This window comes from Delphinapterus leucas, chromosome 20, assembly GCF_059928025.1.
Source record: "Delphinapterus leucas isolate spDelLeu-1000000601 "Yukka" chromosome 20, BTC_Dleu_Yukka2, whole genome shotgun sequence".
NCBI classification, from domain to species: domain Eukaryota; kingdom Metazoa; phylum Chordata; class Mammalia; order Artiodactyla; family Monodontidae; genus Delphinapterus; species Delphinapterus leucas.
Window position 1 is genome coordinate 12,640,141 of NC_143148.1, and position 25,326 is coordinate 12,665,466.

General features: G+C 53.8%; 2 protein-coding genes across 4 annotated transcripts; both read left to right on the forward strand.

The window, feature by feature from the left end:
* The first annotated feature begins 4 nt into the window (after positions 1 to 4).
* On the forward strand, positions 5 to 5,603 carry SERTAD3 (SERTA domain containing 3). 3 transcript variants are annotated; one of them, XM_022585628.2, is made up of 2 exons: positions 5 to 1,159; positions 4,326 to 5,603. In XM_022585628.2, exon 2 carries the CDS (start codon positions 4,332 to 4,334, stop codon positions 4,926 to 4,928), a length of 597 nt encoding a protein of 198 aa, XP_022441336.1. In that variant the 5' UTR covers positions 5 to 1,159; positions 4,326 to 4,331; the 3' UTR covers positions 4,929 to 5,603. The 3 variants fall into 3 exon arrangements, with proteins under 3 accessions (XP_022441336.1, XP_089758951.1, XP_022441335.1); XM_089902825.1 differs by lacking the exon at positions 5 to 1,159 and adding an exon at positions 1,672 to 1,696; XM_022585627.2 differs by lacking the exon at positions 5 to 1,159 and adding an exon at positions 1,675 to 1,780.
* Positions 5,604 to 11,224: 5,621 nt separating this feature from the next.
* On the forward strand, positions 11,225 to 14,119 carry SERTAD1 (SERTA domain containing 1). Its single transcript, XM_022584869.3, has 2 exons — positions 11,225 to 11,378; positions 13,066 to 14,119. The coding sequence occupies exon 2, from the start codon at positions 13,066 to 13,068 to the stop codon at positions 13,780 to 13,782; it is 717 nt and encodes a 238-aa protein (XP_022440577.1). The 5' UTR covers positions 11,225 to 11,378; the 3' UTR covers positions 13,783 to 14,119.
* Positions 14,120 to 25,326: the final 11,207 nt, after the last annotated feature.

Consider the following 25,326-nt stretch of genomic DNA (forward strand, 5'->3'; position numbering starts at 1 on the left):
GGGGTTTTATGGGGGCCACCCTGAGAAGGAAACCCTGGAGGAGCAAGTCTGAGAGGGGGAAGGGGAAGAATTGCCCCTTCCTTATGTCCCTCTTTGGAATTTACCTTTGTTCCCTAGAAACACCTTTCCCAGGCCTGAGCAAGCCAGTGCTCTCTCCCCTCCATACCCCCCGCCCCCCCCCAAATCCATTCCAATCATGTACTGCTTCTGCAAACAGCTGGATAACTTGGTTAACACATTCCAACCGATGAGAACTGGTCTGAGGATCCTTAAACCTTCCTTCCCAGGGGTGGCCTGGAGAAAACTGCCTCCTCTGCCCCTTGGTGACAACTTCTTGTGGAGGTGAGGCAATGCTGGTTCAGGCTTTCAGGGCACTAGCACTGTTTTATTTCTTCCCTCTTTATTTCTTTCTGTCACATTGTCTGGGCATTTAGCAAACTTTCACTGAGTGCTTGCTTTGTGTCCAACCCTGTGCTAGGTGATGCTGTGGACCAAGCAGTGGGTGACTGAGATAACCTTGGTCCATATCCTCAGGAGGCCCACAGTCCAGAGACAGCCCAGGGCCAAGATGGGGGAGGCAGGGGCAGAGGAGTCAAGGCCAAGAGAGAGGAAGCACAGGACACCATGGGAGTCCAGAATGGGTCCTAACTCATCCTGGAGGCTCAGGGAGGGCTTCTGAGAGGAGGAATCCTTTGAGATGAGTTCTGATGAGAATTCTGGGTTCTGGGAAGTGAGGGTGTATTTTCAGGATGGGGAAGCAAATTTAAAGATCCAGAGGCCTTTTATTTTTCTCATTTTTGAGAACTTGTTATGTACCTGAGATTGTTGTAAACACTGGGGATAAGGCAAGAAGGAAAACAGAATCTCTTGTGTTCATGATGGTGGAGAGCACTTGAAGCCATTTTAGAGAACCTGAAAGTCAGTCGGTGTGGCAGGATTGCTGGGATCAAGGAGGAGTGTGTATCAGGCCAGACCTGAAGGGCTTTGAAGCAAAAATATGAGTTTGGACTTTGTCCCCAGGACAGTGGGGAGCCATGAACCAGTTTCCAGCAGCAGGGGTTGCCATCCTGAGAGAGGAAGGATGGGGCGTCAGGAGGACGTATGAGACACCACCAGAGGACACGCTGCGGAAAAGTCCTTATAAGAAGAAGGCCGCGGGGTAAAGTGTGGGGGGCAGAAGGACAGGGGCGGTGTTGCGATCGCCCAGGCAACATAAGCCACGCCAAACTATTGGCTGGTCTTCAATGCGTCATCCTCCCCCGCCCCGCAGCGTCCGCCCTCGGAACCCAGGGGGCGCGGCCTCAGCGAGAGGCTCAGACCCGCCCGTCCGGAAGACGGGTTGGAGTGGGGAGTGCCACTCTTACTCCGCGACGTGGTCCAAGCTGGTATAAAGAGATCGTAGAGAGCAATAATGACGATCTCTGAGCAAGGATAGTAACTGAGTTGAAAGAAACAGCGTTGATATCCCCTCCACTCTAGAGACGTGGCCCCGCCTCCCAGCGAGTTGCAATCCTTTAAATGGTCCGCGGAGCAAGGGAGGGGAGGACCGGTGGGGCGTCTCCTGGCGACGGCCTGGGGGCCCCGCCCAACTAATCCGGGCCTGGCGGCGGGCAGCACTTCAGCCAATCGTGGCTCGCGGCTTGGCTCCCGGGCTGAGCTGGGTGGGCCTGAGGCCAGACTGAGAGTCCCCGGGGAGGTGAGCGAGGGCCCTACCCAGCACTGGAGGGTCGCAAAGCCGCGGGCGTTCCCGGAGGTGGTCATTGCGAACCTGGTAGCGGAGGTGAGGTGTGGCTGCCTGGCTTGGGATCAGCCTTGGGTTGGGAGAGGAGGAGGCGCGCCTCCGAGAGTTGCGGAGGCGGGGTACTGGCGGGAGTAGGGGGCGCAGATTAGGGGAGGGTTAGGGACCGGAGTTTCGAGATCCTGGACGGAAGGCGAAGTTTTGGGGGCAGGATCTTCAAGTGAAGGGAGTTTGAAGCTGGGACATGGGGTGTTTGGAGAAGCAAGAAAACTAGAGAAGGAACTTTTGGGGTAGGAAATCTGAAGATTAGGACAATTCGGGCCTCCGGGACGGGTTGAATTCGGGGTTCTAGTGTTCAGGAAAAGGTGTGAGGGGGTGGGCTGGGATCCCAGGCATTTGGAGAAGCGCGAGAACTAGGGGCAAGGACACTTGGTCTCCAAGACGCCGTGTCGGAGAGGGGGTGCAGGGGAGAGTTCCCTGTCAGGTATTGGAGCCAGAGGGGGAGACTGGAGGTGAAGTCGAGAAGCGTTTGAAAGACGGGAGAACAGGGGAAGTTGACGGGAGAAGGTCTCAAAATTGAGATACCTAGTGTCCCGAACGGAGTGCGTCGTAGAGCATTTGTAAATCTTTGAGAATTGTGTTGGGGTCTGGGTCTCTGGACCCGAGGGCAGTTTGAGGGGAAAATCCAGGACCTTCTGCGGTCCGAAGAAAAGCAGTTTCACAGCCCGAGTCTGGAGTGGGGGAGGGGTGTTCCGGGCTCGGAGCTCAGACCCTCCGCCCTGGAGGCGGTGGAGGGCGGGGCTCGGCAGGCGCCCGGCCGCTGGACGTCCGGGTTCCCTTCCCCCACGTACTGCGGGCCCCTCTGCGCATGCCTTGGGGGAGGGCGGGGAAGGTTAGTCCCTGCGGCGTGCGGAGCCCTCCGGGAATTGTAGTGCGTGCTCAACGTCAGTGCGTGTACCTGGTGGCTATTGGCCCACATTTCCCAGAAGCCTCTGGGCCAAATTGGGGCGTGTCTGAATGCTGAAAGGAGACTCCGTAAAGGGGCGGGGCCTGTTGAGGGCCGACGTCTGGTTGGATGGGCCGATAGGGGCGGGGCTTGGCTTGAGTCGAGTTCTAGCAAGTTTTCCTGCGGGGCGAGCCCTGGGATAATCTGAAGGCACCCGCGAGGGCCTGAGGGAGGCTCCTTCACTGTCATTGGGCGCGCTCCCAAGTCAGTTAGCGAGAGGGCATGGACAGAGAAACATCTTCCCTGTGAAAGAAGAGTGTCCATAGATAGGTGCCCTTACAGGGCTCCAGGTGGTTGGAATATAGTAGGCACTCAAAATATCGAATGAATAAATGGCAACTAACTCTTGTTCATTAAGTGTGTAATGTCACATTACTTCCCGAGATCACACAGCTGAGCAGTGTGAAAGGCAGAATTCAAACCCAGGATTTTCTGCTTTGAGGCCAGGTCTCTGTACTCAACCCCTGTCTTGTGTACGTCACATTTGAAGAAGGGTATTGTGGAAAGAACAGCTTTAAGATTTAGGGGTACTTGAGTTAGGAGGAAGTTGAGTCTCAAGGAGGTAAATTCACTATTTGAGCCCACATGGGCAAGTAAGTGGGACTCAAACCCAGCTGTTTAAGTCCAGATCTTGTTTTCTTTCTTTTTTTTTTTTTTAATGTGGATTTTTTTTTTTTTTTTTTTTTTGCGGTACGCGGGCCTCTCACTGCTGTGGTCTCTCCCGTTGCGGAGCACAGGCTCCGGACGCGCAGGCTCAGCGGCCATGGCTCACGGGCCCAGCCGCTCCGTGGCATGTGGGATCATCCCGGACCGGGGCACGAACCCGTGTCCCCTGCATCGGCAGGCGGACTCTCAACCACTGCGCCACCAGGGAAGCCCTATGTGGATCATTTTTAAAGTCCTTACTGAATTTGTTACAATATTGCTTCTGTTTTATGGTTTTCTTTTTTTATTTTCTTTTTTTTGGCCGCGAGGCATGTGGGGTCTTAGCTCCCCAACCAGGGACCAAACCTGCACCCCCTGCATTGGAAGGCGAAGTCTTAACTACTGGACCGCCAGGGAAGCCCCCCAGATCTTGTTTTCTTTTCTTTTCTTTTTTTAAATTATTTATTTTTGGCTGCATTGAGTCTTCGTTGCTGTGCGCAGGCTTTCTCTAGTTGTGACAAGCGGGGGCTACTCTTTGTTGTGGTACATGTTTCTCATTGCTGTGGCTTCTCTTGTTGCGGAGCACAGGCTCCGGGCCCATGGGCTTCATTAGCTGTGGCACGCAGGCTCAGTAGTTGTGGCGCACGGGCTTAGTTGTTCCGCGGCATGTGGGATCTTCCCGGACCAGGGCTCGAACCCGTGTCCCCTGCATTGGCAGGTGGATTCTTAACCACTGTGCCACGAGGGAAGTTCCAGATCTTGTTTTCTTAATCATATACATTTACTCTCCTCCTTAGCCTTGTGGGATTCATGCTATCTCCATTTTATAGATGCAGAAACTGAAGTTTGGATCATTACAAATCAACAGCAACCATACAGGAGATTCAGGGTTTGAACTAGCCTGGTGTGTCTAACTTGCCCCTCTTCTCTCCACAGGGCATCATGGTAGGAGGCTTGAAGAGGAAACACTCAGATCTGGAGGAGGAAGAGGAGGATGAGAAGTGGGACTGGGGTCCAGCAGGCCTGCGGAGCTACCAGCAAGCCCTGCTCCGTATCTCCCTAGACAAAGTCCAGCGAAGCCTGGGCCCCCGAGCACCCAGCCTTCGCAGGCATGTCCTCATCCACAACACCCTCCAGCAGCTCCAAGCTGCGCTTTGCCTGACTCCTGCACCTGCCCTGCCCCCAGAGCCCCTCTTCCTGGGCGAGGAGGACTTCTCCCTGTCGGCCACCATCGGCTCTATTCTCAGGGAGCTGGAGACCTCCATGGATGAGACCGAGCCCCCTCAGAATCCAGTGGCTCCCCCAGGCCCTCAGAATGAAGTGCTGCCCCAGCCCGATCCAGTCTTCTTAGAAGCTCTGAGCTCCCGGTACCTGGGGGACTCTGGCCTGGATGACTTCTTCCTGGACATTGACACATCTGCAGTGGAGAAGGAGCCTTCACTGGCCCCACCAGAGCCTCCTCACAACCTTTTCTGTGCCCCAGGGTCCTGGGAGTGGAATGAACTAGATCACATCATGGAAATCATTCTGGGATCCTAAAACTTTGATGGGGGAGGGTGCTTCCTCATCGCAGCCTTGGTGGGCTGAATCCCTGGATGCAACTCTCTGTGTGTGTGTGTGTGTGTGTGTGTGTGTGTGTGTGTGTTTTGATGGGGGCTCTAAGCAGTGGCTGTGGCCTCCTCCCATTTCAGGGTTCCAAATTGTCTCGCATGTATGTGTGTGTCTGGTTATCACAACCTTCTGTGAAGGTGGGTCTTCCTGAATTAATTTATCTGTTCCAAATGCCTTAATGAGACTGTTTCTGGGAGTCTGGTTTCCCACTTCCACATTTCTTCTGCCTTTCCCTCCAGTTCCTATTCCCCTTGTGTCCACTGGGGCCTCAGGGAAGATAGTTTGGGCCTGTCAAAGGATGACAGGGATGTGCGCCTGATTGCTATGGAAACCCAGCCTCTGCCTCTCGCACCTCCAGGTAGTGGGAGGGGCAGGCCTCCTCCCCACAGGCTGAACCCCACCTCCTTCACAGGACCGCAATCCAAGCAGCCTCCTGATTCATGACCAGGCCGGACCACGTGCAATAGGGTGGAAACCAAACTGCTCCATGCCACATTATTTAAAAGAAAGGCGGGTTTTGTGGTGGTTTTTTGTTTCTGTTTTTGTTTTTTGATTGTTTGTAATGATTTTTTTTTTTTTTTAAATAAAAGTACTTTGGAAGGAGTGGTGTTGCCTAAAGTTTCTAAACTTCAGTGGGTCAGTGGGAGGGACCTGGTAATTTCCCTAGACTCCTGTACCCCTTCCCTGTCAAAGGTGGGGCAGGTATATTATTAAACATAACATTTATTGAATGCTTTTTAAGAGCACTGTTCTACCTACTTTATTTGAATTAAGTCATCTAATCCTCATGATTATACAGAAATAGGAGGAGCTTGAGTTTCAGAGAGGCCAAGTCACTTGCTCAGGGTCACACAGCCAGGAAGACTGAGGACCAAGGAGCTAGAACTCAAATTCAGTCTACCTCCAGAGCCTTCTTAACAATTGTATTTGTTGCTTCTTTGTAGATTTAGATTCCCCAGACACATGGGTGGACACAGGAGAGAGAAGCTGGGTCACATGAATTACATGTCAAATGATAGAGCCCTCTGGCACATAAAAGTCAGCCCTTTCATTGTATGAAATGTGCTGCTGAGGCCCAGAGGAGAAAGATAATGCCCAAAGACCCCCAGTACTAACAGCAGATCTTTCTAGAAAACTGTTGGCTAGGAAGCAGAGTAAAGTTAATGGTTCTAATGATTTATTTAGGAGGTGCAAGCCCAGGCTGGTGAGAGTGAGGGGAAAAAACAGGAGGCCAGGGAAGATGTGTTGAGATACACTAATGCAGGGACTTCCCTGGCGGTCCAGTGGTTAAGACTCCATGCTTCCAATGCAAGGGGTGCAGCCAAAAAAAAGATATATTGGCTAGGCCTCCACAAAGACCTTTGAAGACATGACAGCAGGTAAGGTTACACAGCACTTAGGGACTTTTCTAGAAGGGTTGCAAGGAGGAACTGCACCTGGATGTAACACAAAGGGAATGGAGGGGGATTTTGCCTTTGTTTTCTGGCTCAAAGCCAGATTCTCACCCTGAGAGGGGCATTGCATCTAAGTCTGAAAACAGCTGGGTAACTAACAGGTGGGTGCCAAGCCGGAGAAAGAGGAGGTGGTCAAGGGATCTCAAGAAGGTACATGGGGTCCACATTGAGATGTGGATGCCCAGTGGACCGTGTCTAACTCCTAGTTAAAACTTTCGGTGACTTCTCACACTCAGAATAAAATCCCAACCCCTGCAAGGCCTATCTTGCTTCTAACTTCGCCAGTTTAATCTCCCATTCTCCCCTCCCTCACGCAACTCCTGTCAGCCCCAGGGCTTTTGCACTTGCTGTTAACAGGGCAGAGGACACTTCCTCCATAGTTTCACCAGTCTAAATGTCCCCTTCTCAGAGAGGTCTTCCCTGTCCTTCCTAGTTCAACATGACCAGGTGCACCCCCAACCCAGCCCACTTCCCATTGTTTGATTTTCTTAGTAGCACCTATCCAATCTCAAGTTATTTATGACCTCTTTAGGCTCCTGGTCTGTTGGAGAAATCTCTCAGAGAGAGGGGTCATGCTGTAGTGCATAGAACTATGCTCGGCACAGATAAGCACTCAAATTTTTGTTGTTGTTGTTGTTGTTGAGAAGGCGAACTCCCAACTTTGCAATGGCCAAGCCTCCTTCCCACCTCCCTCAACTCATCTCCCCCACACCATTCTCTGCTGTTCTTCAAACACACCATGTCCCACCCTCAAGACCTGGAGTAACACCTACCTCACTGAGCGATCATGCCAAGTGTGTAAGAGGGCGTCTGATGCACACCAAGTATTCCAATAATTGCTCAAATTTACTGAGTGCCTACTGTGGACCTGGCACTCTTCCAGGCACTTGAACAAAGCAGAGTTCCCACTCTCATAAAGCATCATAGTGGGAGACAGCTGAGTGTTTACTGAAATAAACAGTAAAATGTAGTCTGTCTAGTCTGTCCGGGGTGATAACTGCTGTGGAGAAAGAGCAGAAGAGTGATGGGGGTGTTGCTATTTAGATGGGATGGCAAGAGAAGGCCTCACTGACAGGATGACATTTGAGAAAGACCTGAAGGAGGTGAGAAGTGAGCCATGTGAATCTGTGGGGAAACAATCCTGTGGCAGGAACACAGTGCAAAGGCCCTGTGGTCAGAGCATGAGTGGAGTGTTTGAAGGACCATTTGGAGGTCTGTGTGGCTGGAGTAGAGAGAACAAGGGGGAGAGTACTAGGAGATGAGATGAGAAAGAGTTGAGGGGGGCAAATCATGTAGAGTCTTGTGGGAGTCCCGTAGGGAGCATTTGAGCTTTACCCTGAACCCTGAGTGAGATGGAAGGCATGCGGCGGCATTGAGCAGTGGAGGAAGGAGATCTGACTCACTTTTACATGGACTCTCTTTGCCCTAAAGATACAGGAGTGAAGAGGAATCATGGAGCTTGTTAGGACCACAGTGAGTCCAGAATGAGGAGCACCCCAACTTTCCAGATCATCACACTGAGGCTCAGAGAGGCCCAGCTCCAGCCGTCAAGAAACTGGCAAGTTAAGTGGAAAGGCTGGCGCTGCAGAGGGAAGCGGGTCCCTGAGGGCAGAGTCCGCGTTCCGCAAGCTGCCCTCCCCCACGGCCCCGCGGTGGGGGATGGGCCTCGATCCCTCCCACCTGCCCACTCTCCGCCCCGAGCTGGATGCCCGGGAGCCCCGCCGGCGCCTCCTCTCTCCCCAGGGGCCAGGTGGGGCGGCCGGCGGGGGGCGGGGCGCTCCCCCGAACCCCCCCTCCCTCCTCCCCAGCTGGCGGAGGCTCCGCCCCAGGGCTGCCTGGTCAGTAGCTTCGCTTCTGGTTTCATTTCCCAAGGCCCGGGCTCTCTCCTTTTCCCTTCCCCCAGCCCTTTGAATTCCTGGCTCCTTTTCCACTTTCTGGTCTCAGCTCCAATGTCACCTCCTCTGGGAGACTCTCCCGGACCACCCTGGCTACAGGCACCGCTCTCCCGGCCTCTCTATTACCCCGTCCTATTTGTATTCTCCAAGTCACTGAACAGAAGCAGAAAGTATCTTCCTCATTTATTCATCTTCCAGGGTCTTCTCATCCCACTCAGAATGAAAAACAAAGGTCCAAAGAGTGCTCTCAGCAGCGGTCCCCAACCTTTTTGGCACCAGGGACCGGTTTCGTGGAAGACAATTTTTCCACAGACGTGTGTGTGTGTAGGGATGGTTCAGGCGAGCGATGGGGAGCGATGGGCAGCGGCAGATGAAGCTTCTGTTGCTCGCCCTCCCGCCACTCACCTCCTGCTGTGCGGCCTGGTCCCTAACAGGCGGGGGACCGGTACCGGTCCGCGGCCTGTAAGTTGGGGACCCCTGCTCTAAAGGGCCTGAAAACTTCTCTGACCTCTTCCCTGGCAGCAGAAACAGCACCTCTCAGCCCAGGGCCTTTGCAGTGGCCCTTTCCTCTGGCTGGAACACTCTTCTTCCACAGCTTTACTACCTCTCCCACTTCATCAAGTCTCTACTCGATGTCACCTCTTCGGAGACCCCTCCGCCACCACCAGCTGCCTGTCCAAACTGCAAACCCTTTCATTACTCTCGTCCTGTTCTGCTTTTCCATTTCCCTTGTCACCTTCTAAGATACTAAGTAATTGCTTTATTAAGTTTATTATTGTCCACCTCCTCATATCAGGGATTTTTGTTTATAATTTTACTGCCATATCTTCAGTGCCTAGAACAGTGCCTGGCACACAATTTATTTGTTTTCATATTTCTTTTTCCACCCCATCCATCCCCTCATCCATAAGAAGAGAGGCTCTGTGAGGCGATTCCAGAGCTGTAGCCCCATTGTCTACAACAGTGCCCACAACATAGTAGATGCTCAATAAACCACATGTTAATCAAACTCAGACTCCTGTGAGCTCTTCTTCCCTTCATGACCTAGAAAGACCCACTTGGAGACTCTGAGTCTCCTTTTCCCCCGGCCAAAAAGATAGGTTGTGAGGGAAATTAGTGAGTTTGCCTAGCAGATTAGCATTTTACTTCTTTTATTATGAAAAATTTCAAGCACAGAGAAATGATAGAAAAAAAAAAAGTATGTCTTCTGAGCACTTGAATACCCTCCCACCTAGGTTTAGTTTTCAACATTTTAAGTTTCCTTTACCTGCAGATGTGTATGTACATTTTTTCTTTTGCTGAAACATTGGAGAGTAAATTGCTGACATTTTGACATTCTACCCCTAATTAATAGCTCAGCAGACATCTCTTAAGAGTAAGGACACTTGCCTACAAACCACAATCCTTTTTCACATCTAAGAGAATTAAGAATTCCCTAATATCATCTAATATTCAGTCTATATTCAAATTTTCCCAGTTTTCTCAAGAAGGTCTTTTGTAGAAGTTTTTACGCCCAAATCAAAACCAGAATCTAATGCAGGTTCACATGCCTATTTGGTTGTAATAAATAAATTATATAGTATCTTTTATTCTGAAACTTCCTCCCCCTCAACCCGACCAATCCCTTCTTGTGATTTCTTGAAATTGAATTTTTGGTAGAACAACCCAGTTGTGCTGTAGATGTCCCATATTCTGTTTTTGTCTGACTGTGTTTGTGTTTAATTTTGTACATGCGAATTCAACTCTTGCAGAAACACTATGTGGCAGGTACTCTTTAGCTGAGTTTTTTTTTTTTATCTCCTTGTATAATTAAACTTTTTTTTTAAAATTTGTCTGTGCCCCACAGCATGCAGGATCTTAATTCCCTGACCAGGGCTCGAACCCGTGTCCCCTGCATTGGCAGGTGGATTCTTAACCAGTGTGCCACCAGGGAAGCCCTAGTTAGCATTTTTGATATCTTACTTTGGTCAGGAGTTTTATTCACAAACAGTTCTTCCCATAGGAGGAGTTAGCAAATGAGCTACTTGAAGAAGGTAAAGTCCCATTGTCGGTTTATCTTACAAGTATTAAACTCCTGCCTACTTGCGCCCCACCCTGAATGTCTCACTTGAACTAAGCACCTGTGCTATTACCACAACTATTACTACTGAAAAAAAGGACACGTTACACACCACTCTGAGCATTTTGCAGGAATTGTTTTATTTAATCCTCAAAACAATCCTCTGAGCCAGACGCTATTTCTCTCACTTTAAAAGTGAGGAAACTGAGACCCTCCTAAGGGACTAAAGCACTTGCCCAAAGTCAAACAGCTACTTAGGGAATGGAGCCCAGGGTGGGATTCCAGTGGCATCCCACCCCCACCCTCCCACTCCAGCCTGTAACCACGATTGAATACAACTACCCAGCATTTGCTGATATAGTGCTCTTACAGGTACTACCTTATTTTAATTTTCCTAATTCTCAAGAGGTAGGCAAGAAGACCCCCATTTAACAGATTTTGTAGGCTCAGAGACCAAGGTCACACACCGAGGGAGTGTGAGTCCGAATTTGAACCCAGGCCTAGCTAGCCTAGAGTGTAGACCCCTGTTGGGGCTGGGTGCGAAAGAAGCTCAGTTACTGGGTTTGGCAGGTGCGTGGGCAGGTGTGAGGGGCCCGACCTTAGGAGACAAAAGCCCCACCCCGCCACTGTCCCACAGGGCAAAGAGCCACCCTACCTTCCCCCGCTCCCCTCACGCAGCTGCCCGGACATGCGCCCTGAAGCCAACTTCCTCCCTCTTCGAACCTGCCCCCTACAGGCTCCGCCCATCACCGTCTAGGACCAATCCCTGGATGAAGGGCGGGGTTGCCACGGGAGTGGGCGGTAGCTAAGGGGAGTCAGTAGCCTGGAGTCGTGAGCCGGAGTCAGAACTGCGTCTCACAACTCAGGCGCTGGCTGCTGAAGGGGACCGGGCGAGCGATGCTGCCGCCACCGCTTCCTGATTGGCTGCGGGTGGCACCCTCTTCGTTCTGATTGGCAGCTGGTGACCTGGGTATGTAAATGAAGGGAAGAGGCCTGGGAAAGAAGGGGTACTGGCCGCGGGGTCCTTTGGCAGGTTCGATACCCGAGTCCGGCAGGTGCGCGCCAGGGCTGCCCGGGATCGAGACGCACGGGCCTCTCTGTGCCGCCCGCCCCGGCCAGGCCGGGTGAATCACGCCGCAGCCCGGGAAGGGGGCGGAGGCGCCGGCTCCCTGGCTCCGGCTGCGTGACTCACCCGCCCCCGCCGCCGCCGCCGCCGCTTCTGGAGGAGTAGCCTCCACTGCCTTCCGGAAGCGAGCGGAGGCCGAGAGGGCAGAACAGCTCTCCGGGGATCCAGGCACGCTATGTCCCGGGTGGCAAGCAGGAAAGACCGCGTCCCGCGGGGCAGCGTAAAGGGTCCCGGGATATGGGGAACCGGAATACCCGGGGGAAAGCCGGCCTAGTTCCGCTAGGGGGCGCCGGGACTGGGGGGGCGGAGTCGGGGGTGGGGGCCGAATTCCTGCGGTTCCGGATGCTCGGGTCTGCTGGGAAGGAGGCGAGGACCCAGTTTTGAGTAGTGTGAGGGGTCACTCTTAAAGTTCTGCTGGGCAAGGATCTGGGTACTGTACCCTGCAGGCTGCCTGGCTTAAAAAAGCAGGTTGGCTCAGGGGCACCCACCCCGCGGAAAGTGTGGGTCCTCAAACTTCTCTCCGTGAACCCCGTGCCCATCAGGATTTTCCGGCAGGCTCTGTCCACTCTGTCTCCCAAATAAATCCTGAATCGACCAACTTCATTCCATGTCCACTACCGCCTTATACTCCCAAGTCATCATCTTTGCCGACCCCAAAGAGTGCAGTAGCCTTCGAATGGATCTCAGGGCCACCCTCCCCGCCGCCCCCCCGCCCCTCTCCATCCCCCTACCCCTTCCTCTTAGCAGCCAAGGGGATCTTCTGGAAACTTAATCAGTCCACAATACCACTCTCCCTGTTCAAAACCATTCAGTGACTTCCCACCACACTCATAATAAAAATCGAAGCTCCTTGCCTCTGCCTACTCTCAGAACCCCCCTGCCCCAACCCCCAGCCTCTCTCTCTCTGTGCACTGACCACAGAGTCTTTTTTCAGTTCAAACTCATCCAGCCTCTAGGTCTTTCTTTGCCTTTGTTGTTCTTTATTCCCAGAATGCTTTCCCCCTGGTTCTTCCGTGGCTGATTCCTTCTCATACTTGAGGGCTCATTTCAATTGTCACCTCCTCAGGGGAGCCTTCCTTGACCACTCTCCAGAACCTTTTAGTATCTTCCTAGCACCATCTGTACATTTCCTGTATTTGTCTATTTATTTATTGTCTGATACTATTAGTAGACAATAAATATTTGATTAAACCATGTGAAACAATTGCTTTTGTGGGTAAAAAAAAAAAGGTTGAATATTGGACATTTCACATGGTTCATCGAAGAAATAAATATTAATAGTTATTATTAATAGTACTTATTCACAGGAGTAATTGCTATGTACCAGGCACTGTTCTAAGTGCTTTTTGTATCTCATTTATTGCTTAAAACAATTATAGGAAATAGATACAATTATCATTCATGTCTTAAAGTTTCCCTAAGAAAGCCTAGGCTCAGAGAGGTTAAGTGATTTGCCCAAGATCACACGGACAGCAGTGGTCCGAACTTCACATTGGCTTTCCATAACTGAGTGACTCTTCCCTCCCCACAGATGATGCTGAGCAAGGGCCTGAAGCGAAAGCGGGAGGAGGAGGAGGAGGGGAAAGAAGCCCTGGCAGTCGACACCTGGTGGCTGGATCCTGGCCACCCAGCAGTGGCACAGGCACCCCCAGCCGTGGCCTCCAGTTCCCTCTTTGACCTTTCGGTGCTCAAGCTCCACCACAGCCTGCGACAGAGTGAACCGGACCTGCGGCACCTGGTGCTGGTAGTGAACACACTGCGGCGAATTCAGGCGTCCATGGCACCCACAGCTGCCCTGCCACCTGTGCCCAGCCCGCCTACAGCCCCAGGCATAGCTGACAACCTGCTGGCCAGCTCTGATGCCGCCCTCTCAGCCTCCATGGCCAGCCTTCTGGAGGACCTCAGCCATATTGAGGGCCTGAGCCAGGCTCCCCAGCCCCTGGTAGATGAGGGGCCACCAGGGCGCCCCACTGGGGGAGCCCCACCCAGCTTGGGTGCCTTGGACCTGCTCGGCCCAGCCACTGGATGTCTGCTGGACGATGGGCTTGAGGGCCTGTTTGAGGACATTGACACATCCATGTATGACAGTGAACTTTGGGCACCAGCCTCTGAGGGCCACAAATCCAGCCCTGAGGATGGGCCAGGCAAGGAGGAAGCTCCAGAGCTGGATGAGGCCGAACTGGACTACCTCATGGACGTGCTGGTGGGCACACAGGCACTGGAGCGGCCACCAGGGCCAGGGCGCTGACTCCCCCAGAGCTGGGATGTTGATCTGGTGTCCAAACTGAGCCTGGTGGCTGGACCAACTCTCCTTTGAAAGGCACAGCTGGCTTCCCTAGAGAGGGGCTTTGGAGAGAAAGAATCCAGTCCTGGGCAACTTCACCTCCGTCCTCGGGTCTCTGGCTGATGGGGGTAGTCTGGAATTGGCCCTTGTGATGAAATGACAGGGCCTGGTGGCTGGAATGTGATTGGACCAGGCCCACTGCTGAATCCCTGGAGGCACAGCTTGGTGTACTCTTTCCCTGATGTGGGAAAAGACCCCAACCAGTTTTTTTGAAATTAAAGCCAGTCGTGGGAAGTCTCAAGTCTGTGTATTGCTTTATTTCTGGGCTAAGGCGAGGGTGATAAAATAACCTCTAACATTTATTGAGCCGTGGACACCCAGCACAGTTCTAAGCACTTGACATGTGTTAACTGATTTAATTCTCATAACAAGATGGGCATGTTATTAGCCCCATTTTATAGTTGAGAAAACTGAGGCTCCAAGAAGTCATCACTTGAGGAGATAGGTTTCAAACTTTACTGCTTTTTGTTCTGAGAAGCAGACCAGTTAGGTCTGGTAACTGGCCCTCTGTTAAACTCCTGGAATATACTCAGCCAGGTCTCCCTGATGTGGCTGTGTGTATACATGGTGGTGGAGGAGGAGCCCCGGGGCACTATTTAAAAACGAAATCTAGTCCTTGCCTGGAGTCCACCTGTGTGTCTTGGGGGCTGGGGTGGGGGCAGATGGGAGCCTTCATAATGAGCCAGAAATACAAGCACAAAGCTAAAGGCTGGATGGATCCTGTCCTTGGAGCGCTGAGAGCCAGCTCTCCAAAAAACACTTAAAGAAAGGGAGCCTCCAGCAAGTTTTAAATAAAATCCACTCTGGGTCTCAAATCTCTCTTTGGGCAAGGGATAAGGCAGCTTGGAAGCTGATTCCGAAATAAAGTCACCAAGTGTGGTGGCTTGACAGAACGTCAGGCGATCCTGCTTTCCTTCTAGCTGGGGCCACCTGCCTGACAGCCTGTGTGATAGGGTTGGCCTGAGCGCCGGGTGTCTGCGCCGCCCCCGCCGTCCAGCCGCATTCCTGGCCCCGCTGGGAGGGGCCCGCACACTCAGAGGCCTGGCACGGGACCCAGGCAGCGTCCTTCCTGGCGGCCGTGGGGGCAGGGCAGCGCCCGGGGTACGGGACGGGGGGAGGGGCACGATGAAAGCTGCAGCTGGGGAGGGTGGAGGTGGGTTGGGGGGAGGGGCAGAGGGTCGGACGGTGACCTGAGGGGCTGGCTGCACTTCGAATGCGGGAAGCCCCGGCTAAGGGACACGAAAATCGTGGGGCTCGGGTGCCTCCACTCTGGCCGGAAGCTTCAGGGAGTCTGAAGCTGGGGTGGAAACGGGGGGGTTGGGAAGGGAGGGGGGACAGGGGAGGGAGAGAGGCAGGCTGCTTCGGCCGGCCACTCGGGCCTGGAAGGGGCGGGCGGAGTGGAGCTTCCTGGAGGAGCGGAGGAAGTCGTGCCCATTTTTGGAAGTGGATGGGATGGCCCCGGGTGGGGAGTGGAAATGGCCCAAAGGGAGCTGGTGCCCAGGCTGAGGATCCTCCGGGTGCCTGACTCCAACACCTGGTGACTCCAGCCCCGGGGCAATGGGACTCAAACTCGGTTTTAACCCAGACCCAGACCTTGGGAGTTTGGACTGAGCTCAGCTATGCCCCCTGGTGCCCAGTCTGGGGGTCTGTCCTGCCACTGCCTTAGATTCCCTGGAGACCTGACCAGTGGTCAAGGAGTCCCCAGTGTGGGGTCAGCATTGCGTTCTGTTTACAACACCCTGAACACCTTTTTCTGATGTCTCTGGGTGCCAAACTGGGGGATAATCTGTGATACCTACTTCTATTTTTTTTTCTTTTGGCTGCGTCTTCCTTGGGGCGCACAGGCTTTCTCTAGTTGCGGCGAACGGGGGGCGGGGGCTACTCGTCATCGGGGTGCGCAGGCTTCTCATTGCGGTGGCTTCTCTTGTTGCGGAGCACAGGCTCTAGGCACATGGGCTTCAGTAGTTGTGGCATTGCGGGCTCAGTTGTTGTGGCTTGAGGGCTCTAGAGCGCAGGCTCAGTAGTGGTGGCACACGGGCTTAGTTGTTCTGTGGCATGTGGGATCTTCCCGGACCAGGGCTCTATCCTGTGTCCCCTGCATTGGCAGGCAGATTCTTAACCACTTGCGCCACCAGGGAAGTCCCTGTGATACCTACTGATGCAGACAGCCTACCCATCTGTCAACGATGGTCCCATCTGCCCCTGTGCCTGTTTGGCAAGCTTTGCTCCCCTCTCGGCAGAGTCTCTGTGTACAGTTTCTCCGGTTGTGCACTGCACATAGGCTCCATATTTATCTCACACACCATGCATTTACATATTTATTAAGGCAGTTTCTCAGCAGATGGAGGTCAAGTGCCTTGGGGAAGGGGTGTGCCTTTTGCACAAAAGCAGCATATGGGCTAGATCAGCCCTGGTCCCATCTCCCTGGTGCCCTCGGTTTATGACAGCTTGTGCCTGAAGACCTGCCCTACTCTCCCCATGTCTGACCCCTGGACGATTGTGCAGCTCCCTGGCTCTGGTGTGCCCCTCCACCCTCAGGCTCAACCCCAGGAGGCCACGCTACCTCAGCCAGCAGATTCCAGGGCCCACACCATTCCTAATGGAGCCACCAGCCCTGGAGCTGGGGCTGCTTTTCACAGAGCCTCTGTGTGCTCCCACCATTACACTCCCCAGGCCAGCTCCCCTCCATGGGCATTCACAGGGACCCCCATCACACACATACAGTTCTTTCCTCCAGCACCTGGGAGAGCTGTCCTTGGTCTCCTTCTCCCTCCCCTCCTTCCCTTCCCTCATTCAGCAAAGATTTATGGGTACCTACCCTACTGTGTGCCTGGCCCTATATAAAAGGCAAATCTGACCACATCTCTCCCCTGCTCTGGGCCCCTCAGAATGTATCCCGGTCCTTGGCGGGGGGGGGTCTGAACCCTGTACCGTCCAAGGCTCACCTTCTGCCCCTGTCCCATTCACTCAATGAGCATTTACGGGACACCCACGGTCTGCAGTCCCAGTGTGGAGAGCTAACGATGCTTAGTCAACAATGATGATTATTATTTTGGCTGCATTGGGTCTTCGTTGCTGCGCGTGGGCTTTCTCTAGTTGTGATGAGCGGGAGCTACTCTTCGTTGAGGTGCACGGGCTCCTCATTGTGGTGGCTTCTCTTGTTGCGGAGCACAGGCTCTAGGCACACAGCCTTCGGTAGTTGCAGCACATGGTCTCAGTAGTTGTGGCACGTGGGCCCTAGAGCACGTGGGCTTCAGTATTTGTGGTGCGTAGGCTCAGTAGTTGTGGCGCATGGGCTCAGTTACCCCGTGGCACGTGGGATCTTCCCGAACCAGGGATCAAACCCGTGTCCCCTGCCTTGGCAGGCAGACTCTTAACCTCTGTGCCACCAGGGAAGTCCAGTCAATGATTATGGACTCAATAAGCCATACTGTGTTGAAAGCCAGGCCACCTGTGTTTGAACTTCTGCTTTGCCGTTCTGTGGCTGTGTGACCCTAGGCAAGGTTCTCAACTTCTCTGGGCCTCAGGGTCCTCGTCTCTAAGCTGGGACGGTAAGAGTACCTACCTCAAAGGGCTGTTGTTCTGAGGGGAGAGTGTTCTAGGCAGAGGGATGTGCAAGGATTAGGGAGTGAGGGACCCTACAATCTTTTCAGGAATCTGTAAGCTGCTGGGTTTGATTGGAAACAGGGGAAAAGTGGTAAGGTAAGTGATGGAGCTGGAGGGGTTGGCAGGGACCAGGGCACACAAAGCCCTGGATGGGGGAACTTTACTCTGAAGGTACTAGGGTAAAGGAATCTGGAAGCAAATGGATCTCTCTGGCTGCCATTGGTGGGAGGTGAGACTGGGGGCCAGGGGTCCAGAGGGGAGGGAGGCCGCAGGGGGACAGAGAAGCCTTGGAGAGGAGACGGGAGGGGAGGGGAGGGGAGAGATGCTAGAGAGGACAGGCTGTGTGGGTGATGAGCTGCAATAGAGGAGGGGCCTAGGATGAGACCCAGGGCTCTAGCCAAGGGACTTGGGGATGGTGGGGCCACCCTGGGATGGTGACCCGGAGGGGGAGCTGGTCTGGGGTTGACACTGAGGCCAGAGGGGGACACAGTGGGTGCAGGGGTCTGTGAGGACACCCAGGGGCAGGCATCCAGGTGGCTGGGCCCCTGGAACTGCAGCTCGGTAGAGAGGGCAGGGGGCGGGAGCAGGCCTAAAGGACGGGGGTGAGGAAGACAGCAGTTTCCCTGGGCTGCACTGGGTAGGACCTGACTCCTGCTTGGCTCAGACTGGGTGGGGAGAGGGTGGTCCCTGAGGAGAGCCTTCCACCTCCTTCCCCAGCTCTACAGGATGTCCTGTGTTTATGGAGGTGGCCTTGCCCGGAACTGGGACACTGGTGCCACCCCTTAAATTCAACTTCCCATGGCCACACCCCCTTGGGTGAGGAAAAGCAAGAGACACAGAGAGAGAGACACAGAGAGACACGGAGAGAGATAAGGAATGAGGACAGAGACATAGAGGGGCACATAGAGAGACAGACACAGAGACAGAGACATATCTTTCACCACAAAAAACTTAGAGAAAACTGGGAAAGAAGGCTCCCTTCACCTGCTAAAGGGCAGCTACAAAAAACATACAGCTAACATCATACTTCATGGCAAAAAACTGTGCTTGTCCCCTAAGATTGGGAACAAACAAGGATATCTGCCCTCTGAGACCCAGAGAGGGACAAGATAGCCTGTACCAGCCTCCTTGTCTGTCTGACCCTGAGCGGCAAGGGGTGAATTTTCTTCCCAGCTCTAGCCTGGTCTGTCATCAGATTCCTTCCACCCTCAACCCTTTGTCCCTCCTGTAGGTACCCAGGGCCCTCAGAACAAAGTCGCAGCCCCTCCTCGTGGCCCTGCTGGCCCTCCCCTCATCTTCCCCTCACTCTCACATTCACCAGTTTCTCAAAGGGGCCCTTTGCACGGGCTGTTTCCTCTACCTGAAACCCACTCTCATTTATCCACCACCCACAGCTTGGCATGAACTCCTATGTATCCTTCAGGTGCCAGCTCAAATGTTACCTCCTCCAAGAAGCCCTCCATGCCATTTCTGATAGTATCAGAGTGCCAGACCCCTCTTACAGACCTCGATCCTTTTCTCAGAGCACTTAGCACAGAGTGTAATTATACACTCATTTCGTTAGTCACTTCTTAGTGTCTGCCCCCCTTGGACTGTGAGTCCTGTGAGGGCACAGTCACAGTCACTGCTGTGTCCCCAGCACCACCCAGCCCAGGGATGGATGGATACAGAGGAGGTGTCTGCAAATAGCTGGTGAATAAGTGTATAAAAGAGAAGGACATGCAAAGGAAGGGGCATGTGTGGCTCTAGAGACACAGCCATGAACAAGGACACAGTTCTCAGCTCCTGGAAATTTCCTATGCGCTGAGCTCTGTCTGGATCCAGATCCTTTGCACAGGCTGTTCCGTCTGCCCATGAAACTGTTCCACTCCCTCTTTTCTCTCTCCCTCTTTTTTGTTTGTTTGTTTTGTTTTGTTTTGTTCTGTTTTTTTGGCCAAGCTGTGTGGCTTGCAGGATCCTAGTTCCCTGACCAGGGATCAAACCCATGCCTCCTGCAGTGGAAGCACAGAGTCCTAACCACTGGACTGCCAGGGAATTTCCACACTCTCTCTTCTCTTGCCTAGATCCTATGGGTCATTCAAGTCTCAGCTCACATGTCCCCTCCTACAGGAAGCCTTCCCTGATCTCCCTTCCTAGGGTGAAGCAGGTACCTTTCCTGGGCTACCCCAGCAGGGCTCTGACCTCTCTGCCTGCAATTCCCCCATCCCAACCCTGGCCACTCTGGGTTTGTCTCCCTGTTGGACTGTGAACTCTGTGAAAGCAGGCCCAGGCTATCTTGGTCACACTGTGTCCCCAGCACCATCCAGCATGGGGCTGGGCACGAGACCAGGTGCTTATTGACTGTTAGCTGACATTGAATAAAGGACTGCTCCCTCTCTCCCCCCTGGTGCTTTCCCCATGTTCCTCCTCCCTCCTTCCGGAAAACTCTTCCCTAGCTTTTTACCTGGCTCCCTCCTCAACCCTCCAGTTTGACTCCAGGAATCCTGTCCTGAGCCTGCCCCCCATGGTGAATTTAGGTCCGTCAGTGTCCCCAGTGCTCAGCAAAGGGCCTGTCACCAAGGGCTTGTGAATGTTTGTTGAATGAATAAATGAACAGATGAATATTTGAATGAATCAATGAATGAGAGAGAGAGAGAGAGAGAGAGCGCACCTGCAATGGAGGAAGGGTCTCCTCAGGCCCATCAGCAGCCCTGACCACACTGTTCCTTCCACCCTTCCCGGGAGGAGGGTTCTGGCTGGGTTCCGCCACACCCCAACCCTTGGTGGCTGCCAGGCCTGGAAGGCATTTCCCAGAGGTCAGCACATTCCTGCCTTCCTTGGTGGCTGAGAGTGGGCAGGGGGCATTTCGGAGAGAGGGGAGGAGGGCCCTAGCATTCTGGGTTCCTGCCAACCAGTTCCTAGTCCCCCATGCCTTCGTGCCCTCGGGAGTAGGCCCCAACTGCTCAGTGTGGGGTGGGGGATGAATTCGCAGAGGGGCCAGAGAGCTGATGTGAAGGGTGAGGGTGCCGGCAGAGCTGAGGGCCTGGTGGCCCTGCCTGGCTGGACAATGGGGCCGAAGCTGCTGACATGCATTTTGGGGGTAATCCCCAGCCTCTTCCCAGCCCCAGCCCCAGGGCCGGGCTCAGAGAGCCAGGAGCATCCGAGGCAGCAGCCGGGTGGGTGTGAGGGGCATGTGGGGGTACTTGTGCTCCCTGTGCCGCCCCCCGGGGTCTGGTGAGTCAGGGCAGGCTGGGGGCCGGGGGTCAGGGGATCAGGGTGAGGCCTAGTGGCCTTGGTTTGGGAGTTGGGCAGGTCTGGGTTCAAATTCTGGTGCTACCTATTACGTGCTGTGGGTGACCTTGGTGTCATTCCCCTCTCTGAGCCTCCTTGTCTGTTTTATGAAGGGGACAGACGTGTGTTGCAGGGTCTTTGGGGTCCAGCAGAACTGAGGTTGGACCCCAGCTCCACGCCCCCCTGCTGTGTAGCTAAAAATTGGGCATAATCTATCTTGCGTCCTTGATTCCAGGAGCCGAGGTTTGGGTGCCCAGCACAGTATTTAGTACATGATAGGTGCCCCCTGAAATGGCAACTCCATTAAACAGAGAAGTGGGGCTCCCCTGGCCCCAGTCTCACTCAGACCAAAAGTCCCCTGACAAGTCTAGCTGGTCCCCTAATTTGTGTGAAGAATACAAAATATGTATAAGTAGCATTCACTCCGGGCCAGGCATTTATTAACGTTTTTAGTCTCTCTTAACTCATTTTATCTTCACAAGAAACCCATAAGGTGGGCACTTTTACTATCCCTGTTTTAGAGATGAAGAAACAGGCCGACAAAGATGCTGCGACTTGCCGAAGTTCACACAGCCGGGACATGGCTGAGCTGGGATTTGAACCCATATTGACCAGGAGAGGGAGTAGAAGTTTAATCTAGGGGCCCCAGGAACCAGCGGGGCCATGCCTGGGTGTGGAAGCCAGGGAATAGTGCTGGTGAGGGGCTGAGTCTCCAAGTGGCACCAGCAACGTGCAAATCCCAGGAGCGGGGCTCATGGTGGAGGTCTCAGCCCAGGCAAGGGAACAGCACCGGGCTGTCTTGGCTTCTCTTCTGTGGTTCCCACCCCCTTGCGGGTGGACATAGCTGGGAGATGGGGATGTTTGTTTCCCTACCACCCACCCCCTGGTGATGTCATACCTCGGCAGCCAATGGCTGGGGTCTCCCCTTCCTCCCCCTCCTCCCCCTCCCCATTCCTTTTCCCCCCCAGCTTGGGGCTGGGGCTGAGCAGACGGACCAGGAGCTCTCGAGGTGTCTGGATGCCCAGTGGTAAGAGACCTGCCCGCCAGTTCCCTTCCTGGCCAGGCTGAGAAGCCCTGGGAATGAGACCCAGGATCTTGGGAGGTGCTGGGAGGGTGTCTAGGGCCCAGGAGGCTGCGTGGTATAGGAGTTAAAGGTACAGACCTTGGAACCAGACCCTGGGTTCAAATCCCAATGTTCTCTTCTTTCTAGCTGTGTCGTCTTGGGCAAGATATTTCGTTCTTTGTGCCTCTGCTTTCCCATCTCTAAAATGGGCTGAGGGAGGCTACCTCCCAGGGCTAACATGAGAGTAAATGCGTTGCTGCTTATAAAGAGCCGGGGCAGGATGCTGAGGGTGGGACAGACCTTTTTGTCCCTGTAATAGAGTGCTGGGGAGGCAAGGCTGATCTTGTTGGTTGGAGGCTGGTGCCTGAGCTGCATTTTGTCCCTCACCCAAAGCTCCTCTTTGGTAGGGGAGAAAGTGGGGCCACTGTGAGCAAAGGCTAGATATGAGACACTTTGAGATGCACAGACACACTTGCTGTCAGAGACTAGTTTATGTTCCTTGAGCACTTACTATATTCTCTGAATATTCTAAGCACCTGCTGTTGTCTCACAATTCCTCAAAGCCAGTCTTACCGGCTCCATTTTATAGATGAAGAAACTGAGGCCCTGCGAGGTGAAATACCTTGCCCAAGTATTCAAACCTGAGGAGTGCTGGAGCAGGCCCTAATAGAGGCAGCTGGAAGCCACTGCCAGAATGCCTCTCCCCGCCACATCACTGGATGGCCTCAGACAACGCCTAGGGGCCCAGATGAGTCACGTCTACCCCCCACTCCCATTGCAAGGGCACCAGATCCCTCTGGTGGTTGGGGTGGCTGAGGCTCTGAGAGGGGAGAATTCCTAAACGAGGTTGACGCCAGCCATGGTGGGGGGAGGAGTGTACAGTGAGGCAGATCTGGGGGATTCCTCAGCAGGCCCAGCTTGGCTGAGGGGCCCAGGGTACAAATGACAACCCTTCACCCCAGCCACCCTGAAGGGCATGAGTGACATCTTAAATGGGCATCTAAGTTGTGATTTCCCCAGGGAGGTGTTTTCAGGAGTTAATGAGCCCAGGCAGGGAAGGATCTTTGCACATAGTAAGTGCTCAAGAAATGGAGACTCTCAGAATTCTGGAAGCTCAGGAATGTACTAGGGCAGCATCACAGGAATTGCTCAAGAAGTGGGCTGTTGGCCTGTGGAGGGTCTTGCCTGGCCTTGATTCTCCAGGGAATCTCCATTAGATCTTCCCCTAACACAAGTCAGCCCCCCCAACCCCACCTCCCTACCCCTCCTTCCCCTGCCTAGTGGGACAGGCAGATCTGGGAACAGAGAGTGCCCGGGGTTGGGCCCTTCCAAAGCTGCTTCCTTCCGAAGCTGCTCCCACCCCATCCCACCCCAGGAGCTGGGTACGTGGCTCAGGAAGGGCACAGCTGGGCTAAATATAACCTGGGCTGGGCAGCTGTCCCGGGCCGGGATGAAGAAGCAGGGCACTCTCTCTTGCCCTCACCCTGGCTGAGCTTCCTGTGCTAGCCTCTGGGTGTGAACTTCTCTGGCCTGTCCTGGAGCAGGGAGCTTGCGGCCTAGGGGATCCTCCCCTCCATCTCCACCACCTCCTACAAGTAGCAGGCTTCTCTCACCCCCAGCTCAGGATATTATGTTATATCAGGGAGTCAGAGTTAGCATTTCAGACCTGGGTTCAAGTCCCAACTCCCTCACAGTGATATCCTGGCTCTATTTTTTTTTTTTTTTGGCCAGGCCATGTGGCACGTGGGATCTTAGTTCCCTGATGAGGGATCGAACCCGGGTCTCCTGCAGTGGAAGCACGGAGTCCTAACCACTGGACCACCAGGGAATTCCCTGTGCTATCCCGTTTCTTAACCCTCATTTACTCATCAGTAAAATGGGGTACCATGAGGCCATGTCTATAAAGTGTCTGCCTGGCTCGGGGCTGGCACCGAGGTCCCTCTAAGAATGCCTGTTCCTGGCACCCTTGATCCCCTCTGCCCAGCCCAACTCCTGCCTCAGCTGTTTTGCTGCTTGGGCCTCCTCCAGTGCTCAGAGCCACCAACACAAGTGAAGGTGCAGAGTTGGGGTCAAGGGCACAGGTCCTAGCTGTGTGACCCCAGACAGGTCACTTGCCCTCTCTGAGCCTCAGTTTTCAACCCTAAAATAGCCATCACATCCAGAGTGATTTCAAGGCCTAAGGGTGCCAGCATAAGGCCCAGTTCAGAGGAAATAATCCAGATGTGGGAGGGGCTGGGGGCTCACAGGGGAGACCAGGACCCCTAGGAGAGCCAGAGAGGAGCCTTCTGACACCGTGGGGGGGCAACCAGTGAAGTGGGTACAGCTGGAGCATTGAGGGGGTCCCTGTGTCCTCTATCCTGGCCAGTGGTGGGCTATGAAGGGCCATTGTGCAGCTGGGGGTGGGTGGGCAGGGGCGGAATGTGACTGGGCACAGCAGATGGGCCATTGTTTGAGGGAATGCGCCGCGTGAGGCCTGACCTTTCCCTGTGGAGTGGGGGTTGGCGGGTTGGCATGCCAGCTGGGGGCTGGGAGGACAAGGCCAGAGTCGGGGGCTCGGAGGAGGGAGATAGGATCCATCCCCTTTTCCCCAGAAGGGCCTGTCGGGGAGGTTTCCCGGCTCTACCTCCTTCTCGCTGTGCTGTGTGACCTTGAACGAGGTCCCTGGCCTCTCTCAGGGCTTAGGGTTTTCTCTTTTTTTTTTTTTAAATTATTTTTTATTGGAGTATAGTTGATTTACAATGTTGTGGGGTTAGGGTTTTCTGCGGTGAGGTGGAAAGTGACGGTCTTAGCACAGGACTGGCAAAGAGTAACCACGCAATGCCCATTAGTTATTATCTGTATGAGCAGCTGGAGCTTTCCGACAAGTTCAAGTCCTGGCTGGGTCATTTGTGACCCAGGAAAGTGACTTTCCTTCTCCCAGCCTCAGGTGTCTTCTTTGTATCAAGCTCAGTAATTGTATTGACCTCACAGGGGTGTCCTGAAATCCACATGCAATGACCCCCGTGGGATATTTGACACAAGATCAAGACCACAGGAAGTTCTTAGTGATAATCATAGCAAGTGCTTATGAAGTGCCCACCATGTGCCTGGCACTGTATATTTACAAACACATCTGACCCTCCTAACAGCCCTGAGAGGTAGCTGCCCTCATTCTTCCCATTTTATAGATGAGGAGACTGAGGCACAGAGAGGTGAGGTGATTTGCCTACAGGGAGTACATGGCAGTGGATATAATGATTTTACAGTGAATTTGGCCCCCTCAGTCAGCTGAGGTGGTTGGCGTAGGGGCTCTGCTGTCAGAAAGGCCTAGGAGTCAGTTCTGGCTATACTGCTGTGTCACCTTGGATAAAGGTCTTCTGAGCCTTAGTGCCCCCACCTGCACTATAGGGATAGAGTACCCTTTTTTTTTTTTTTTTTGGCCACACCATGCAGGATGCAGGATCTTAGTTCCCTGACCAGGGATCAAACCTGTGCCCCCTGCAGTGGAAGCGCGGAGTCCTAACCACTGG

Bases quoted from the DNA above. Each gene is read 5' to 3' on its own strand.
- SERTAD3 (XM_022585628.2), top strand. From the start codon at position 4,332: ATGGTAGGAGGCTTGAAGAGGAAACACTCAGATCTGGAGGAGGAAGAG.
- SERTAD1 (XM_022584869.3), top strand. From the start codon at position 13,066: ATGATGCTGAGCAAGGGCCTGAAGCGAAAGCGGGAGGAGGAGGAGGAG.